The sequence below is a fragment of the Quercus robur genome, chromosome 6 (genome assembly GCF_932294415.1).
Source record: "Quercus robur chromosome 6, dhQueRobu3.1, whole genome shotgun sequence".
Taxonomy (NCBI): domain Eukaryota; kingdom Viridiplantae; phylum Streptophyta; class Magnoliopsida; order Fagales; family Fagaceae; genus Quercus; species Quercus robur.
Genome location: NC_065539.1, coordinates 53062496 through 53082687, shown reverse-complemented (window position 1 = coordinate 53082687; position 20192 = coordinate 53062496). Strand labels below are relative to the sequence as shown.

Genomic DNA, 20192 nt, shown 5'->3' with positions numbered 1-20192 from the left:
CTATAGGAAATTTCTGCTTTCTATCTACCCTATAAGTTCAGATTCTCAAAGATTAGAGGTATAGAGCCAATTCTAGTGAAGGTGGAGTCAGAAACACGTTATGCTTTCTAGTTTCTTCTCAAAACAGGTGTCTAAAGACTCCAGCTTTGAAATCCTTGAAAGTTCTTATTTGCCCCTTGCCAAATAATATTAAAAGTCAGTCAGTCAACTACATAACCTAACTTCAAAAATTAATATTTTCTTCCTAAAGCTAAACTACAGAAGAAGATTCCAAGTCTCCAGGTCTAAACAGAGACTTTTAAGCATGCCAAATGCCAAGTACCACACGTTAGAAACCTGTTAGAAAGTAGGATAAGTTGTTGAGCCACATAACCCATCATTCATTTGTCTCTATCTTGATTGATTTCCCTACAAAATCCTATACATCTTTCCCCTTCTCCACCAAACTAATCAAAAGTTAAGTCAGTTAAGTGCTTCAAGATCACAGAAATCCACAGGCATTTCCAGCTTATATTTGAATTTGAGAGCATCCAATTCCAATGGCTTATACAAAAATGGAGATGGGTCTGGTCCTAGTCTTGGTGACTATGCTCTGGGCAGGAGCTTCAGCTCAGTCGAGTTGTACAAATGTGATCATCAGTATGTCACCATGCCTCAACTACATTACTGGCAACACCTCAACACCATCTTCAGGCTGCTGCTCACAGCTTGCTAGTGTAGTCCGCTCACAACCACAATGCTTGTGCCAAGTCCTTAATGGAGGTAGCTCATCATTGGGGATCAACATCAACCAAACTCAGGCTCTAGCTTTGCCTGGTGCTTGTAATGTTCAGACCCCACCTCTCAGTAGCTGTAATGGTAAGAACCCATATTCAAATTCTCATTTTACCTGTAAAACTAGTAATTTGCCCATCAAAACTTCTTGTTTAGCTTGTGGATGGATGTAAAATTCTCATAATCGAGCATCTTTCTTTCTTTTTCTTTTTTTTCTTTTTTTTTAAATCAATGCTAACTTACCTTTTGAATATCAGCAGCTGCTTCACCATCTAACTCTCCTGCAGGATCACCAACATCTTCGGATTCAGTTCCTTCAGGTACAAACTGCTTCATCATTTGTTCAATTGTGAAAAATTATCATGATCAATCAAATTTTGACTTACACAAACCATATTCTATGTTCAAAAAGTTCAATCCTTACAAAGAACCTTAAGAAATAAGTGACATTGAACAAGTTCTATTAAATTTATACTCATCAATGAAATATCATTGTATTTATTTGTTTTCTTAATTTGCTCATTGGTGTTGATGTTCACTTTTGTAGGAAGTGGATCTAAAACCGTGCCATCAACAGAAGGTAGTACATCAGCTGGAAGTTCCATCAAGTTGTCAATTTCTCATCTCTTCTTCCTTACATGTGCTGCAACAGTTGCTTCAACCTTCACAGCGTACTGATCTTCTCATTTGTAAACCTGCCTTTTGCAGCACCACATTCTTACCTATTCTTGATTAATGATGATTATTATTGTATTCTTCATTTATTATAAGAGTTCCCTTAGGTTGTGGGATTCATGTATATTTATTTTTTGTGGCCTCTTTCAGGGGTTGATATGGTTTTGTATTACTGAGGAGACATCTTGCTCTCTTCCCTTCTTAATAAAGACGATTTCTGGGTTATATGTAATACAACACCTAACATATAAACAAAAACCAATTAAGTGATAAGATAATAAAAACTGACCAAAACGGAAGGCAATGATTCTAGAAGTTCTTCATTGAAAAAATCAACCTTAGCAATCTTTGGTATTTAGGTGTGCATTGCCACTAGAAAACAAAATTTACATACAGATCAAAGTTTTTTATTTCCTACTGTATTCATATCAAAGACACCTCCGCATTAATAAACTCTCCCTACCTAATGTCAACCACATTAAATGCTGAATGACTGACCTAAACAGTAAAAGCACTTCCAAAAGTCTATCTTCATGATCAAGAAATAGCAAGAGAAGGTGTTGATGGAACAAGTATCCCCCTAAATCTAGCTAAGAGCAAAACAGCTAGAGGAGGAGGAAGATGGCAATAAAAGGAAGAGGAGGACAATAGAAGAAAGGATCCAGAAAAATTAGAGGAAGAACAAGAGAGAGAAAGTGAGGAGTCTTGACTTGTATTTTCCCTTTAGAACTCTTGTATGCACCTCAAGAAACCGTTTTTCATTTTTTCAAGATCTTAATTTAGTTATACTTGACTCCAACCACCTATTTGATCTTCCCATTATCGAATTTTAACTCCCATTCTTAAGAAATTAGTTGTATTGATCTTAAACCCAAGCTTAGTTCTTTAGTTCTGTGTTTTTGACCCCCACAATATCATACTATTATTTTGGGTGTGTTTGATTGGTATTATTCCTTTACAAGGTGGTACATATTCTTCAAAATTATGTCATACTTTTTAAATTTCAAATAAATTATTCAAATTCCCCATCCTTTTAAAGGAGATTATCATGGTAATAAAAAATCATAACAAAATTGCACTTAATATTACAAAATATAGGCACACTCAAATGCACAATCAATATTGTGTTTTGATATAAATTCAATAATCACTTTGAGAATAACTAAGTATTAACTCAAACAAAAATCAAATCAAAGCTATAAGAGGGGAGAGAGACTACTTATGATGGGGAACTCAAAAATACAACATCAATACGTATTAACCCAAACCAGAGTTTTAAAAAACACAATTATTCATCAACCGAAAGTAGAGAGTTGCAAGGAAAAATATAAAATCAAAAGAGAAAGAATAATCACTTTTTCAGCAAAGAATATGAGAGAAAATAACAAATTTATACAAAATTAGATGAGAAGAAAAATAGAAAAAATAAAAGATATAGAAATAAACACCAAATTATCAAAGTCATACTATATAATAGAATAACATTATATTTCTTATATACTATCTTTATAATTCAATAAGATAACATCTATGAAATCAAAGAAAAGAAATATAACAACTTAAAAATACAAAACTAAATTACATCAACCAAAAGTAGAGTTATAAAAAAAATAAAAAAAGTAAAAAAATAAAATAAAAATTTATCTACTTAAAGTTGAGATGCAAGAAAAATAATAAAATCCACCAAAAATGGAAAAAAAAGAAAAAACGTCTTGTGTGTGGGAAAACTATGCATAAAATGAGAGAGAGAATTGCAAATTTATAGTAAGAGAATAGGAATAAGAAGAGTCAGAAATAAAAGGAAGATAAAAGGATTGAAGAAGAGTGATATTAAGGTAGATAGTAGTAGGAACATGAAAAGGTAAAAGAAAGGGGAAAAGTTGGAGAATGTGTAAAAATAAGTTTGGAAATTAATGATGTGAAGATGATAACTTGAGAGAGAGAAAAGATGATTGATTATGTTTCAGGCCAATGTTTTTTCTTTATTTTGATACATCAGATGTTATCTTTGGCTTGCATCTTCTTTTCTTTTTGCCCTTTACTCAATTGCTTTGTTCAACTATGGTTACCCATGCAATTGTAGAATGTGCTAGTTAATTAATTGGCTAATTAAATACCATTTTAATTGTGTTTAGACTAAAATTAATAAGTCATAATTAAAATTTGGGGGGTTCTAAAATAGCACTTATTATTTGGCTAGTGCAATTTCATATATATTCTCACACATTGGATGGGTCTGCAACTAGTTTTCTTTAAACTTGATCAAGATCATATATATATGGCAGAGGGAAAAGATTATGGTTTTTAAGTGGGATTGAATATTATTAAGGTCTCACCAATGCTTCTACACAAGTATTACATGGGACACTGATGAGAATGATGATTTACTTACATTGCAAAATAAAAGCAGCACATGGCTAAGGCTATTTAGTACTACTTACCATTCAATATTCAATTATGATAAATCATTGAATCATCGCAACATGTCTAAGTCTAACAATCAAGCAATATATAGTCATTCATAACATTATTTTGGTGAAGATAAATTGAACATTGTCTAACAATCACAGCATGCTTTTAGCTTTGAAGATTGTCTCTTGTGAGAGCTTTTTATTTAGTTGGTTATCACACATCTATTTACACATAGGTACAACCTTAGGTTCCTAATGATGATAGCTTAAGAAAATTGACAAAAACATAACTTATGTTGATGCAGATCATTTTTTCAGTTGATCCATGGATCAATCAATTATGAACTTTTTTTTTTTTTTTTTTTTTTTGGTGAGAAGGAAGAATTCTAACTTTATTAAGAAAGAAAGGCTAAATCAGCCTAAACAAAAGAAAAAGCTGATGGTGGAAGATCCTCCATCCATACAACACTAACTGTAAAATTAGCAGCAAACTTAGCTAAACAATGTGCTACTTAGTTTCCCTCTCTCTTGGTGAGAGAGTAGGATAATTCAGAGAAGTTTCTTTCAAAAACACACACATCTACAATAAGTAGACCATACGACGCCTAACCTGTATCTTTACTCTTCAAAGCTTGTGTTACTATCTCGGAATCCCCCTCTACCACAACTCTGTCCAGGCCGATCTCTGCTGCAAATTCCAAGGCACGAATCGCAGCCATAGCTTCAATTTCAACAGCTTTGTATGCTTGTTTCAACCTTTGAGCTAGAGACGCAATCGCCAAACGCAATCACCAAGCCTTCACTATTTTGTATAGTAACACCAATACATGAACTATTTTGAATGATTTGGTCAAAAGGGAAATTTTGCATATTTACATTTCCTCATAAAAAGAAAGTTAAATTTTGAACATTCACTAAGCGTAATTGTAAAGTTTGTTACATTATGAGAATTACATTAACAAAGTCCTCAAACATGCTAATATAAATCATTTTAATAACTTCTAAAATTGTTATCCTACATTAAGATAATAAAAATTTCAGAGCAAAAAAAATAAAAAGAAAAAAACAATAATAGAAAACTTATCCATTCTCTTAAACCAAACAAAAAGAAAAGTTTTTTTGGTTGAAGGTTATTGGTACACAACCGTAGGAAACCTTTAGCGAGGAAGCTTGATGCTACATCTAGTTAGACTAATCATTCTGATTGTGATCTATACACGAGTTCTCATATACAATATGTAACAACATAATACTTAATTCTGATTATAATGTTTGAAGTGGCATACATATATTGTTTTTAAACTTTGAAAAAATTTTAAAAAGATGAATTATATAGGCAACAAAAGTGCAGATTTTACCCTGTAATCTATTAGAGTAAGTGAAAATTAGAAGCATACAATGGACTGCTCAGGTCTTCTTGTCTCTTGGCTATGTGATGGTTTCTCCTTATGAACAAGTCCAATAATCCTACATCAAGGAGGAAACCAACACAAAACAACTAACACAAATCATTGAACCAAAATTACCATAACCATTGTTTATTTTATAAAACTATGTTTATTTTTTATTTTTTGTTTTTAGATTAAACAAGTAGCCCCAAGGAAGAAAGATAATGCAGCAATTGACAAAACTAGAGATTAAGAAAAAAGACAATGACATACGAGTAATCAAGAGAAAATATAGGAATTAATTATAATTCATTGACTTACAGAGTATTTGAACCCTTCAAATTCCATCAACATTCCAATTCAGTTTCACTAGATTACCACCAATCACTAAACTAATCACTTCAATCCTTGTACTCACTTGACTCAGCACAATCAGAGTTACCATGGTTGTTAAATTCTGCAAGCCTTTCAATCCTTTTTAGGTGTGGCAAATCATTAGAGCTTCCATCTCCACTAGGTCCAACCCCATCATAATCATCACGGGTTCGCTTTGCTTTGTTGCCTTCCGCTACCACTACCGAATTGTCAAAATTGTGATGGAGAACACCTAAGTCCTCATAAGGAATGATGCTGGTGTTGCTACTCTGAGCCATAGTTTGGTTGAGATCTTCTATGTCTTTCTTGTATACCATACGGAAACCGCATTCCTTCACCTCCAAGACTGAACCAGCTTCAATTTTAATACCAATCTGATTGAATTCATTTGCTTCACATTCCTTTATGTCGTCCTCATCATCCTTGTAGTATTGAGAAAGCACATAAAATAGCCAAATATGATCTGATAAAGTAACAAAGGCATTTATGTGTGGTGAAGACATCATTTTTTTTCCATTGACCATCAACCAACATTCAAGTATACTTTTCTCATCAATTTGGTGATGTGGAAGTGAACAAAATACAACGCAAACAGCAATTCCCATCAACTCGTCAAACAAATAAGAAGAAGGTATTGTTATAGTCACTTCAACCCCCATACTTTGATGGCTAAACCACTTCGGAATTACACTTCCAGGAATAAGGATTTCATATACCCAATTAAAATCTTGTAAGCTATATCTACCGTCAAGAGAAAGTCCCTGAAACATACAAAGAAAGTTGTTATAACAGACACAGACACAGACACAGACACACACACACACACACATATATATATATATATAGAGAGAGAGAGAGACCTGAAGTTGCTTTCTTATCACTGCAAAAAACATGTCAATTACACCTTGATTGTTAGCCAGTCTACTGCAATTTGAAAGAACAAGCTCTGCCTCACATAAAGAACTAGGTTTTAGTAAATCTGGTACCGTTTCTAGTGAGGTACAATCATATCCCCTAATAGAAACAATATTTGATGGAAACTTTGGCAATGATCGAAGACTTGTGCAATCTGAGAACCAAAATATTCTCAACTTACGTAGTTGATCGATGCTTTCAGGAAGGCAAACAAAACTATTTTCACTTAGATCCATTTTGTCTAAACAGAATAAATTACCAATACCAATGGGGATTGTCTTGAGATTGCAGCCTATAAGTTCCAAATTGGTCAAAGAACACAAACTTGATAGAGAGGACAATCCCCCAGGATCTGGACTTCTTGGCATAAAATAAAAAGGGAGGAGCTCATACCATGAATTATTAGATGATGACAACCCCTTACATCCAGAGAAAGATAGCACTTTAAGATTTTTTAGGAGACTAATGGAAGAAGGCAACTGTCTTATGGCAGTTTCACTCAGATCAAGCTTCTCTATACTTTCTGCATTCCCCAAATTCTCTGGCAGTCTCCCCAATTTTGTGCATCCAAAAATATTCACATCTTTAAGAAATTTCAAATTAAAAATGGTGTTTGGCAGACACGTAAGACTTTTGCAATTTTTTACATCCAATAAAACAAGGCCAGTTAAATGCCCAATTGATGTTGGTAGTTTAGTAATAGCAGTTTCATCCAAGTAAAGCCTCAACACACATTGCATATTTTCTTCGAATTCTGGGATTTTCCGTACTTTTAAGCAACCAGAAAGAATAAGAACCTTCAGAGACTCAATTTCAAACTTGTTCGGAAGAGTTTTTAGGTTTTTGCAGCCTTTTAAATTGAGAAGAGTAAGCTTTTTACGAACTCCAATTGATGGATGCACCCTCGTTAAATTTATACAATCTTCTAGGAGCAATATCTCAAGATTCGGAACTTTGGTGAAATCAGGGGTTTCTATAAGATTTGAAGACTCGTTCATTTGGATGACTTTCAACCTCTCAAAAGACTATTAAAAGCAACCAAAAAAAGAAGAAACAATTAGCTTCAACAAAACCTTACAGTTTAATGGAACTTAAATATAAACTTGTAAAAGATACTTAAATTACCTTTGCTCCTTTCCAAAGTCGTTCGATGTAGCTACTGCACATGTAAAGTTCAAACAGATCGTTTGATTGGAAATTTAATGGCAAAGATTTTGAAGGGTATCCACTCCAATCAAGAAATCTTAAGCCATTAGGAAGATGTTTGTTTTCATGGACAAGTTGAACGTTCTTAATTATGAGCAATTTAAGCTGATGCATCTTTGAAAAAGATTCAGGATTCCAATTTGCCGCTTTCAATTCAGGCCGCTTTAGGACTATGGCTTGAACTGCTCCTGTTCCCTATAATAATCATGAACAAAAGGGCTTAGAGAATTGCAAAATGTATGATTACCAAAGCGACTCTAACTTGGGCTTTTTTGAGTACGTGCTCAAGTTTTCTAAATAACCTCTTACCGTATTTTTTGTTAGAACATTGTTAACATCCTCAAATGACCATAGATTGCTACGCCTTCCAGGATCTTCAAGGCTCTCTTCATGAACTATTTTCCTGCCCATTTCTTGTAGTAAATCATGCATCCACACTTCAATGATAGTCATCTTTATGAGAGATTTGTCAACGAGAACCCCTAATCCAACATCAGGGTAAAGACCAAGATAATCTAGTTTTTCTACTACACGATATTTGTCCTCATGATTAAAGAAACATGCAATATATAGGAATATTTTTTTCTCTGTTTCATGTAATCCATCATAACTTATTTTAAGTGTTTGGAGAATTTCACGTTCTGGATATTCTATAAGCCTATTTAATGTACTTTTCCATTGATTAATGCTTCTACCAAACAAAAAGGAACCTAAGATCTCAACAGCCAGAGGAAGACCTTTAGTATATTTTACAACATCTTTAGACAACTCTAGATAATCTTTGGGAGGATGGACTTTATGAAAAGCTTTCAAACTCAAAAGATGAAGAGCTTCATCATCATTCAATCCTTCAGCTTCGTATATTTCATCTACTCCAAGTATATGTAGTAAATGTTTATCCCTTGTTGTTATGATAATTCTACTACCTAAACCAAACCATTTATGCTCCCCAGCCAACTTTTTTAACTGGTCTAATTGATTTACATCGTCAAGAACAAGAAGAATTCTTTTATGACGTAATCGATTCTTGATCACAAAAACCCCATCATCAACATTTTGTATATTCATACTTTCATTTAAAATTTGACTAATAAGCTGTTGTTGTAATGGAACTAAACCATCTTTTTTACAAACCTCCCTAACATTAGCAAGAAAACAATAGCCTTCATATTTCTTAGCAACCATACGAGAAAAAACTCTAGCAAGGGTTGTTTTACCAATTCCCCCCATCCCCCAAACCCCTACAATGCGAATATCGTTAAACTCTATAGCCAAATATGACTCCAATTTCTTCACTCGAGATTCTATTCCTACAAGGTCTTCAGTATCTTCTAAGAACGCATAACTCAATTTATGCCATAACTCTCCCACAATATTTTGGATAAGTTTTGACTCAGACCTGCATTTGAGAGAGTATGACATTTGGTGAGCTTATGATAGTTGAAATCCAAAGTTCTACTCTTTGGGTGAAACCAGAAAAATTTAAATAACTTTGCTCAAGACATAATTGAAAGAAATATGAAAATATAAATTAATTGGATCAAGTCAAACTTGAAAGAACCATGAACGTGTATATAGGTATGCCTAAGGTTCACAACAAGACTAAAGATAAGAAGAGCATGTTTTGAATATTTAAAGGAGAGAAAAGTTTCATATTCAATTACCCATCCTGTAAATGCCATGCTTTAAGATTGGCCACTTCTTTTAAAGTAGCTCTCCAGGTTTGCACCTTCTCTATGTGATCCTTAAAATGCTCCTCATGTGTAGCAAAGGCTTGGGCAACATCAGATGGATCCACATCATAAAAAATTGGCCAAACTGTTGTTCCTATCTCTTTCATGCATTCAATGATTTTTGCAAGTTCATCCAAGCACCATGTAGAAGATGCATAATTTCTTGAAAGAATGACAATTGCAAACTTGGATTTTTCTATTGCTTTCAAGAGCTCTGGTAAAATGGATTTACCCCTCTCAAGTTTTTCCTCATCTCTAAAGGTGACAATGCCCTTCTGTTTCAAGGCAGCATATAGATGGTCTGTAAAACCATTGCGGGTATCCTCACCTCTAAAACTGAGAAAGACATCATATTTCCATTGTGGTGTTGAAGAAGAAAATGATGAGAAGGATGAGTCTTTTTGAGTGCTTATAGAAGCCATCGGAAATATACTGAAAAAAAAAAAAAAAAAAAAAAAAAAAAAAAAAAAAGAAAAAAAAGGTGGAAGGTTACATTCAAGAACGTACCAAGCTAACATCCATTGCCAACACACAAAACTAACACATACCAAAGCTCAGACCCCCCATCAAGTCCAAATCACAGAACCAACTAACCACTAGACCCAACTCACACCAAGCTAAAGCCCACATAAACCCAGAACTCAAACTCCCTCCCTCCCTTTCACCAACTCTCAATCCCATCATCTGTTTCCAAGGAATAATCGTAGCATGTCCTAATATATCTTGGACCAACAATTTATATAAAAAGCGCATTCCATTAAAATTTAAAACTGAAGTAAAAAATTAGAAGGAAAATAATTCAGAGAAGAGAGAAAACAATTTGTTGTGGATATTTTATTTCAAGGAGAAATAAAGACACGGATGTGTGCAAGAAAAATAATAAATTACAATTTGAAGAATTATAGCAACTGGTTTCTGTAAAGCTCTAAAACTTCTTGAAACAAAACTTCTGGATACAGTTCTAATTAATAGAACAACTTCTTATTTTGTAATATTTGTTTTTGTGCTCAGGAAATGCTCTCAAATATGATTCAAACTTTTTCTTTTATCCTTAATACTAAGGTTTTTTTTTTTTTTTTTAAAAAGTTTCAACTTATAGTGTCCACTCCTGATTATGGCTCTTTAACATCAGACCAAGACACCAATCAGTTTTTGATGTAGGTGAAGATTGAACTCCAGATCTCTTATACAACCATCAAAAACTTTACCAGTTAAGCTAACTGAAACCCACACTACGACTGGTTATTATTGAATGAATTATTCCTTCTTCTTTTTTGTAATCTAAGATAGAATTCTACTCTAACCTAACTAAGTCTATATATCAGTGAAATTTCGTCCTAAAGACTTGAACCTCGGCCTTTACCTCCCACATCTTACAAGCACTTATACTTATGGAATGACCATCATGTCAAAGGTGTGCAATGGTAAATACATTTATTCTTAACTTTGCTTTTTTGCTTTCTTTAAACGTGGGTTATGCAAGTAATTAAAGGGATGATCTTACCACCATGCACCCTTAGCGTGGTGGTCACTTCACAAATACAAAATTCTTGTGGGGTAAAGGGAGGCAGGGGTCAGAGTTCAAGTCTCTAAGAGTAAGACTTATACATGTATACATTTTTATTAAGATAGAGTAGAATTGTAAAAAAAAATAATAATAATAAAGATATAATAAAAAGAAGAAAGTGTAAATTCCTGGAAACCTGTATAAAGTTTTGTTAACACTTTATTTTCCTTTTTAAAAATATTTTTGATGTAGTTTTTACTTGCTTTAGTGGAAAATTTTTATTTTTTATTTTTTAGATGAGTTCTTTAGTGGGAATTTGATGACAATTATACATTTTGTGTTCGGAAAAAGAAAAGAAAAGAAAGGCAAGATTATCTTCTTGATGGCCAGCTATAAAGTCCTATTTATATTGCATTTTGACAAACTATAAGGGGCTGTTTGGATTTGTTGTTTCTATCGCTTATAACTCTGTTTTCATTACTCATAACTCAAAAATGGTGAGACCCAGTGATGAGAAGTCTGTTTGGTTTTTGTTTCCAGTTTTTATTTCCATCACTTAATTCTCTGATTTTTGAGTAATGAGTTATGGAAACTGAAAACACATTTTAAGTGTTTTTAGTTTTCAAAACTCAGTTTCCAATGGCATTTTCGTAATTAAACACACACGAAGGGACCCACTGTCAGAGCAACACACATGAGGCACTCCTTTTGATGGTCTCAGGCACTGCTTTCTTCTCCACTTCTTTTTTTTCCTCAACCACAGAACCCATTTGGTCTTCACTGCAGTTCTTTCTTTCTTCTTTTTTTTTGTTCTTCATCACAGAATCCATTTGGTCTTTGCCGCCGGTGGTGACGGTGGAGATCGTCGCTGCATCAGTTCCTTGTTTGTGCAGGTCCGATCGTCACTGCATCAGTTCTAGGTTTGTGCAGGTCCGATTGTCACTGCAGGTCCAATCGTCATTGTGGGTATTGGGGGTTGAAGGAAAAAAAAAGGAATGCATGGTGCCGCCACTGGTGATGGTGGAGATCGTTGCAGGGGAAGAGAAAGGTGAGAATGTGAGAAAAGTTTGCTGGGCTTCATCTGCTCTGTTCTTCACGCATCTGAGTCCAGGTTTTTTTTTTTTTTTTTCCTTTGCCGAAGCTGGTATGGTATTTTATGAGAGGCGGAGTGAGAGCTGAAGATTGGATCAAGGCAGAGTGAGGCAGGTAGGCTAACAGAAATCATGTATGGATCTCTAACCAAGTGCTCAAGTATGAGACCCACAAAAAGGTGGAAATATTTGAGTGATGTGAAGTGAAAACAAAAACCAAACGGGTGGGTATTAGAAAATTGGGGTATTTTAAGTGATGAGTGACAAAAATTTAGTGAGAAGTGATGAGTGATAAAAAAAAAAAAAAAAAAAAAAAAAAAAAATCCAAACAGCACCTAAAGTTTTTTTTTTTTTTTTGGAGATGAGTAAAGTTCTATTCATATTGCTTTATTCTTTCAGAAGAAGATATTGCTTTCTTCTCAAATGGTCCAGCTTACTAAAAATTTAATAAAAATCCAGATACCAAACATCTATTAAAAACATTTTCCATGTGACACACATAAATGATTTGGTGGAATCTGTAAGACTGAAGTCTAATAATACATCCACTAATTAATTTAAATAAAAGCAGGGTGTAAAGTAGCTGAAGAAAGTGCACAAGCGGTTCATAACTACTTTAATTTTTCTACCAAAAAAATTATTAAATAATTCCTTTAATTTTCTTTTCTCCTCCCAATGATGCACTTCAGATCATTATGGACTGTTTCAGATCATTATGAAATCGTCGGAGACGAAATACAAAAACCAAAGGAAAACCGAACCTATCCCTTTTCTCACCAAACCCTAACCGCCGCCGCCATCGATCTCTTCTTTCTCCTCAAACTCGGATCTTCGATACCCAACACTCATAAGCTTCAACTCTCAGCTAAGTTTTCTGAGTTTTGTGCGATTTGATCTTTGTGGGTTATTGGGTCTCAATTTGTGGGTGTAGATATTTGGATGTATGATTGTGGGTGTTGATCTGCTTTTTTTGGACTTGAGGGTGTCGATCTGTGGTTGTGGGTGTCACTCTGTAGTGTGGACTTCGATCTACCGATGCACCGCATCGAACCGAGTCCAGGAACCGCACCGCTGGAGGCCGGAAAACCGACCTCCGGCGGTGATGAGCGGAGCTGACGAAGGGAGAACCGACTCATAAAATAATTGAAAAACACAAAAACTCAATAAATAAATTTTCTGTTCCTCTACTTTCCCCCTGCTTTCTGATCATTCAAATAAAATTATGCACAAATTAAATATAAAAATAAAAGCAGAGAATTCTGAATTCACACAAGCATTGCATAAGAGAAGAGAGAGGACCTTGAGGGTGCTGATGAGGTTGTCCAGGTCGAGTAGATAAAGAGGCTCAAAACGATTGGCCGCAAAAGAACTTTGTGTGCGCTCACTTTGAACTTTGAAGAAATAGAAAATAATAGAGATCACAAAGTGTATGTTATAGAGAACTTGTGGACGGTAATGCTGACTCGCTTTAAATAAAGTGTGGGGTTCTGTTCATGTTAGAGAGTTAAAGGAAAGTTCCAGTTTCCTTATCGGCGAAAATGGGTGACTAGCAATAAAATTCAAACTATATAGTTAGTAGTTCCGGTTACAAAACTATATCACTTATTAGCAACTCGAGTCTTTGAGACTCGATTTTGGCCTATAAATCGAGTCTTTCAGACTCGATTTCCATGCTCTGATTTCGTCCATTGTGGCATATTTTTTCCACGTGGAGACCACATGGAAATCGAGTCTCTAAGACTCGATTTATAAACCAAAAAAAATTTATAAAACTTTAAGTCTCAAGCACAGCCTCACCTCATCGGATCGGATCAGATCAGAGAGAGAGAAAGAGTCAAATCAGATCAAAGAAAGGGAGACCAGATCAGAGAGAGAGAGAGAAAGAGCTCGCGCGGCCCAGGTCGTGCGGCTTGCGTCGCACGGCCCCGTGCGGCCCGGGTCGCGCGGCCAGGCTCACGCGAGCCCCAGGTCTCGCACGGCCTAGGTCGCGCGACCCAGGTCGCGGGGCCCGGGTCGCGCGACCTGGGGCTCGTGAGGCCCGGGCCGCCCGACCTGGGGCTCGCGCGACCCAGGCCGCCAAGCTCGCGTGGCCAGAGGTTCGCCGCGGCCTAGGTGGGTCTGATTTTTTCTTCGTCTTCGTCTTTTTTTTTTTTCCCTTCTGACTCTGATTTCATTTTTGCTGGTGTTGTTGTTTTGTTATATATAGGCTTATAAATCGAGTCTTTAAGACTCGATTTTCAAGCAGTCGCCACGTGGAATATGATGCCACATCAGATGTGAATAGACCATAAAAATCGAGTCTTAAAGACTCGATTTACAGGTCAAAATTGAGTCTCAAAGACTCGAGTTGCTAGTAAATGATATAGTTTTGTAACCAGAACTACTAACTATATAGTTTAAATTTTATTGCTAGTTACCCATTTTCGCCGATCAACTCTTAGTCTCTTTAGTCCACTCGTTGGGAGCTGGGACCGGATAATTGAACTCATAGTTTTCAGAACCGGACTGGACCGGGAGGTCGAACCGTGAAAATCGGAAACCGGGATGAAAACCAATTTTTTAAGCATAAAGAACCGGATTTTTTGTTAATTCCGTGAACCGTTAAAACTGGGGTTGGACCGTACGAACTGGTGAGAACCGTGCGGTCCAACCCCTTAGTAATTTTTTTTTTTTTTTACAATTTTATTCTACTTAATTAAATTATCCATCTCTTACAAGGAATAAAAAAAATTATAATTAAACTCCTTCAAAGATATTCAATTTTATTTCAAAAATTAATCATAAATTTTAATGTTTTCATGATTATTATTTTATTTTATTAACTTTCTTATTTAATTATTAAATATATGCTTGAAAATCATTAAATTTCCCTCACATATATAGATATATTGTCAATTTTGCTAGTTTTATAAATTTAATATTTATATTTAGGCTTTAATTAATTATTTAATTAATTATGATGTCATCACGGTTCGACCCCAGTTCAATCTCGGTTCAACCTCGGTTCAACCTCAAAAACCTTGAACCTCTCCCTTTAATGGTTCAATGAACGGTCCGGGTCTGAAACCTTGATTGAACTCTCTTTGATTTTGATAGTTACTCCACTCCAAAAAATATCATAATTATAATTTTATTATGCTTTTCACGATTTTTATAACTTTATCATAAAGTGTTTTTAGGGGAAAAATAATAATACTTTCTCCAATTTTTTTTAAAAGTAATGTTAAAAATACAAACTTTTTTACCAAAAAAATTTTCAAACTGATATGGTAAGTGGTTATTGGTAAATGAAAAAGCAATATTAAAGGTTAATCTAGATGAAAATCAATAAAAAACTAACAATATTAACAATTTATAAAAATATTGTAAAATAGTTTGTACTTATAGTATTATTCTTTTTTTAATTCAAAATTCCCCCCTTTTTTTAAAGGCAAAATTAATAAATGCCATAAAGATATTGATTTAGGAACTATTTTTAACAAATTTTGTATGGAAAAAGAAAAAACAAACTTTTTTTTTTTACCGCTTTTTATATTTTCTATAAAAGTGGTATTAATTTTTTTTAAATAATCCATTGATAAATGCTCTAAAGGCACCCATTAACCGAACCCAACTTTAAAACCAATCAACTATTTTTGGAAAATGAGTAAATACTCTTGTAAGGACTCGATTTTAATACGAACCGTAACAGTGTTGGGTTCGCACATAAAAAGGCCCAAACAATATCATTTATAGAGCGTGGGTTTGAAAGGCTAGGCCTTGGTCACCAAACGGTGGGTTTTTCGTGGTGTTCATACATGGTTAAGTCGTTTTCGCCCTAGGAGTCTTTCTCCTGGAGGCGGGCTGGGAGGCTCTGGTTTTTGGCCATTTTTCCCAGCCTCCTCTTTGGTGCACTAATTTTTACCTTATATAATCCTTCTTGGTTGATCTTAGCCCTCCACTTGTTGGTCAGGCAGGTGCTTACTTCTGTACCCATCCCATCAACTGTCCCCTCTTACTTTCTGTTAGTTGCAATGATCGAAGTTACACCGTCCAAGCGTCTTTTCTCATTAACATGACCAGGACGCTGGCGGGTGCATTTAATGCGAAGGGGACGTATTTTCCTTGATCCAATTTTGCACTGTACCTCCACGTGGGCCCCATTCCATTCACATCCCCTTTAGGGGGCTGTTCGAGGATTGCCTTCATCGAGACGTTGCTCTTCCCATTGAAGTCCTGGAGTGCCGAGGATAGGGTCGTCCTCAACTGTTCCCCTTGACACCTCGGCACTTGATCATTCGTCCTCGGCACACGACCTCCTCGTCACGGGCCCTGAGCCTGGATAGATCGTGGACCGGATCATAAGCTCTCCGGCCCCACAACTCTCAATAGGTTACTTTATCAATTAAATCAATGATATCTTTGGATTCTTGGAATATACCTTTATCCTAAATCTAAAATACCCCCAATTAATAACAAAATACTGAAAATGCCCCCTAACCCAACCGAGTAAAATAAAACTAGGGAATCTTAACCCAACCTAATTAAATTTAACTCAAGTAAATTAAGCCCCAGCCAAATTAAACCTCACATGGTAAAAAGAAAATTACACTGCCTATGGTAAATAGTTTCAAATAAATTATTCAAATTTTTCATCCTCTTAAAGGAGAGTATCATGATAATAAAAAATCATAACAAGATTGTACTTAATATTACACAAATATAGGCACACTCAAATGCATAATCAATATTGAATTTTGATATAAATTCAATTATCACTTCAAAAATAACTAAGTATTAACTCAAACAAAAATCAAATCAAAGTTATAAGAGGGGAGAAAGACTACTTGTGAAGGGAAACTCAAAAATACAACACTAATACGTATTAACCCAAATAGAGTTTTAAAAAATACAATGATTCATCAACCTAATCACTTTGAAAATAACTAAGTATTAACTCAAACAAAAATCAAATCTAAGCTATAAGAGGGGAGAAAGACTACTTGTGATGGGGAACTCAAAAATACAACACTAATACGTATTAACCCAAATAGAGTTTTAAAAAATACAATGATTCATCAACCTAATCACTTCAAAAATAACTACGTATTAACTCAAACAAAAATCAAATCAAAGCTATAAGAGGGGAGAAAGACTACTTGTGATGGGGGAACTCAAAAATACAACACTAATACGCATTAACCCAAATAGAGTTTTAAAAAATACAATGATTCATCAACCTAAAGTAGACTTGCAAGAAGAATAATCACTTTTTCAAGAGATAATAAAAGAGAAAATAACAAATTTATAGAAAATAAGATAAAAATAAAAATAATAAAAATAAAAGCTATAGTAATAAATAATTGTAAGGGCATATTTTGGAGCCTAAGCCCATAAGATGAAAGAATTGAGGCCCAAAGAGCCCAACATAATGAATTTGTAAAAAGTGGGCTTGAAATTAGACTTCAATGAGTTGGACAACAATCAGACTGGGTTAAAGATGATAAGAAAACAAAGATAAACAAGTTTTGTGCAAAGAAAATCTTCCTCGGCAAAGTCCGAGGAGAGTAGTTCTTGTGTATATTTCTTTTAGACTTGATTGCAATTGCAGTTCTTGTTGCTACAGTATTTTTTCTACATATTCTCAAATGATCCCCTTGTAATGGGGTCTTTCTTCCTTATATTACCCTGTTTTACTTCATCTCCACCCTCCACGTGTAGGTCAAGTTATTTGCTTTGATCCTTGTTCCATCAGCACCTTTCGGAAGTCTTTGGGGGTAGCTGTAAGGCTGAATATCACTGTTCATGTATCACATCCACATTAATGCGGCCAAAGAGTTAGTTACAAAGTATTTAATGTGGTAGTAGCAGCTTTCTCTTGGATATTTCTTAGCTTCCCTTTGTACTATTCCTTCCTGATGTTTATCCTTACCATTAGAATTGCCCTAAGCGTTGCTCTTGATGGCAGGTCAACCATTCTGACATCTACTCTATTAAGCCGAGGAGGCGTTTCTCCTCGAGTTACTTTCCCAAACCCTCATAACCAGAATCCTTCTATAACTCACTGATTTGTACTTCTTCGCTAATATCTACCTATCCACGGACTACTAAATGTCCTCAGACAAGGCCCACGGCCCAATATATATTCTTGGGTCTTCCATCCCTACAATAACAAATTATCCAAGTCATGCTATGTAATAAAATAACATTATATTTCTTATATACTATCTTTATAACTCAATAAGATAACATCTATAAAATCAAAGAAAATAAAAATATAACAACTTAAAAATACAAAACTAAATCACATCAACCTAAAGTTGAGTTATAAAGAACAAAAAAAATTCATCAACTTAAAGTAGAGATGCAAGAAAAATAGTAAAATCCACCAAAAAATGGAGAGAGAGAGAGAGAGAGAGAGAGAGAGAGAGAGAGAGAGAGAGAGAGAGAAATAATTTTTTGTGTGTGGGAAAACTATGCATAGAATGAGAGAGAGAAAATTGCAAATTTATAGTAAGAGGATAGAAATAAGAAGAGCCAGAAATAAAATGAAGATAAAGGGATAGAGGAATGGTGACATTAAGGTATATAGTAGCGGGGATATGAAAAGATAAAAAGGAGGAGAAAAGTTGGAGAATGTGTAAAAATAAGTTGAAAAATTAATGATGGGAAGATGATGAACTCAAAGAGAGAGAGAGAGAGATAAAAGGTGATTGATTATAGAGAATGTGTGAAGTGAAAACCCGAAAAAAAAAAAAATATATATATATATATATATATATATTTTGTGACATGGCAATAATGTGGCTTAACTGGAGCATAGCAATAATAAATATTACGTTTCATCTTTTAAATGTATACTATTTATTGGCCCGTGCTTCGCATGATTTTTTTATTCAACTTATTATAAGTTATAAATATTATAAGTAGACATGTTATGGGGAAAAAACACTATTTATTTGAGAGAAAAGTCATTATTATTATTTATGGAATTTTTTGTTGTTATTTTACTTGGTCCTCAATTAATCGTGTCTGAATTTGACTAGAATGTTTTTTACCTTTAAAAACATAACTTTTATGTGTGTATGTGTGTGTGTGTATATATAACTCCATTTGCATTAAGATAAATGATGTGGGAAGCTTTGTAGCTCTCTTTTTATCGCTAATTAAAAAAAAAATTAATTTTTCAAATACAACTCCATCAGAATCAAGAGAAAGGAAGCTCACAAATTCCATGTATCTCTCTCTCTCGGCTTCAAAATTTTGTTGAACTTTTCGGTGACTTTATATCTATGAAGAAAATCAACAACAGAGTTAAAATAAACTATTTTATTTATCAAAGGAAATAGAAAATAACTTCAAAAATGGGAAAATTTTTGATAGAATGCGAAATGTAATTAAATAAACTAAAAAAGAATGAGAAGTTAACAAAGCCATACCTTTGTCAAGATTTTTTTTTTGCATTTGGAATTTGTAGTATTATCTGTTAATATATAGTGTAACTATGATTTATTAATAAAAACTAAAGTTTTTGGAGGAGATGAGTAGGCATGAGTTACACAAATGCTAAAGAAAATGAGGAGTTATGAGTTACAAACGATGATATAACAATCCTTCTTAAAAAAAGAAGAAATAAAAAAGAGAGGATGATATAACAATTCATTGATTTTTTTTTTTTTTTTCTGTTGGATGTATTAACCCCTTAATTATACATATGGGTTACAACTTACAACCTGTTAGGTTCTAAGATTTTAGGAACTAATGTATTAGAACTTCAATATGTATTATGTTGGCATGATCAAAACATAGAGTCTAGGTTTAGGCTTGCTCAAAGTGTAGTTTTATGTAAAATTAGAATCAAGTGATTGCAGGATTTATTGGTCAAAATCTGCAATGCTCGATCGATCGAAAATTAGAATCGATCGATTGAAACTCGTGCAAATTTAATTTTCTACAGAAATTCCAATTCAACCCAAGCCCATATGACGGGTTAAGTGTTTTACTTCAAGTATAAAAGGAAAAACTCTAGCTACGTTTCAGAAGTCTTTAGAAAGTTGTGTGTTGAATCTTTTGTGAAATATGAGAGGTGTTTACCTTCATACACATACATAAAGTTGTCAAGATCAAAATTCGCGTCA

The 20192-nt window shown here is 34.3% G+C and overlaps 2 protein-coding genes across 8 annotated transcripts in view; one reads left to right on the top strand and one right to left on the bottom strand.

The window, feature by feature from the left end:
• Positions 1 to 213: 213 nt before the first annotated feature.
• On the bottom strand, positions 214 to 13520 carry LOC126689462 (TMV resistance protein N-like). Of its 3 annotated transcripts, XM_050384660.1 has the most exons (10): positions 13375 to 13520; positions 9409 to 9909; positions 8054 to 9143; positions 7664 to 7939; positions 6484 to 7563; positions 5570 to 6384; positions 5258 to 5327; positions 4471 to 4662; positions 1018 to 1689; positions 214 to 850 (listed from the first exon to the last, which is right to left on the bottom strand). In XM_050384660.1, the coding sequence occupies exons 2-6, from the start codon at positions 9897 to 9899 to the stop codon at positions 5650 to 5652; spliced, it is 3672 nt and encodes a 1223-aa protein (XP_050240617.1). In that variant the 5' UTR covers positions 9900 to 9909; positions 13375 to 13520; the 3' UTR covers positions 214 to 850; positions 1018 to 1689; positions 4471 to 4662; positions 5258 to 5327; positions 5570 to 5649. The 3 variants fall into 3 exon arrangements, with proteins under 3 accessions (XP_050240617.1, XP_050240616.1, XP_050240618.1); XM_050384659.1 differs by having other exon boundaries at positions 4471 to 5327; XM_050384661.1 differs by lacking the exon at positions 5258 to 5327.
• Positions 540 to 20192, top strand: part of LOC126689467 (non-specific lipid transfer protein GPI-anchored 5-like) — a 38464-nt gene continuing 18811 nt past the window's right edge. Inside the window, exons 1-3 of one of the 5 annotated variants that reach the window (XM_050384677.1) lie at positions 540 to 858; positions 1035 to 1085; positions 1322 to 1354. In XM_050384677.1, coding sequence (XP_050240634.1) covers positions 540 to 858; positions 1035 to 1085; positions 1322 to 1354 — 403 coding nt within the window. Of the gene's footprint in view, positions 859 to 1031; positions 1095 to 1321; positions 1675 to 20192 lie in introns of those variants that run through there. The other 4 variants (XM_050384675.1, XM_050384673.1, XM_050384674.1 and 1 more) reach the window with 4 other exon arrangements.

Coding starts and splice junctions, on each gene's coding strand:
- LOC126689462 (XM_050384659.1), bottom strand. CDS start 9,899: ATGGCTTCTATAAGCACTCAAAAAGACTCATCCTTCTCATCATTTTCT. Junction 7,940..8,053: donor ATGTTCTAACAAAAAATACG/GTAAGAGGTTAT, acceptor TGATTATTATAG/GGAACAGGAGCAGTTCAAGC. Junction 7,564..7,663: donor GACTTTGGAAAGGAGCAAAG/GTAATTTAAGTA, acceptor TGCTTTTAATAG/TCTTTTGAGAGGTTGAAAGT.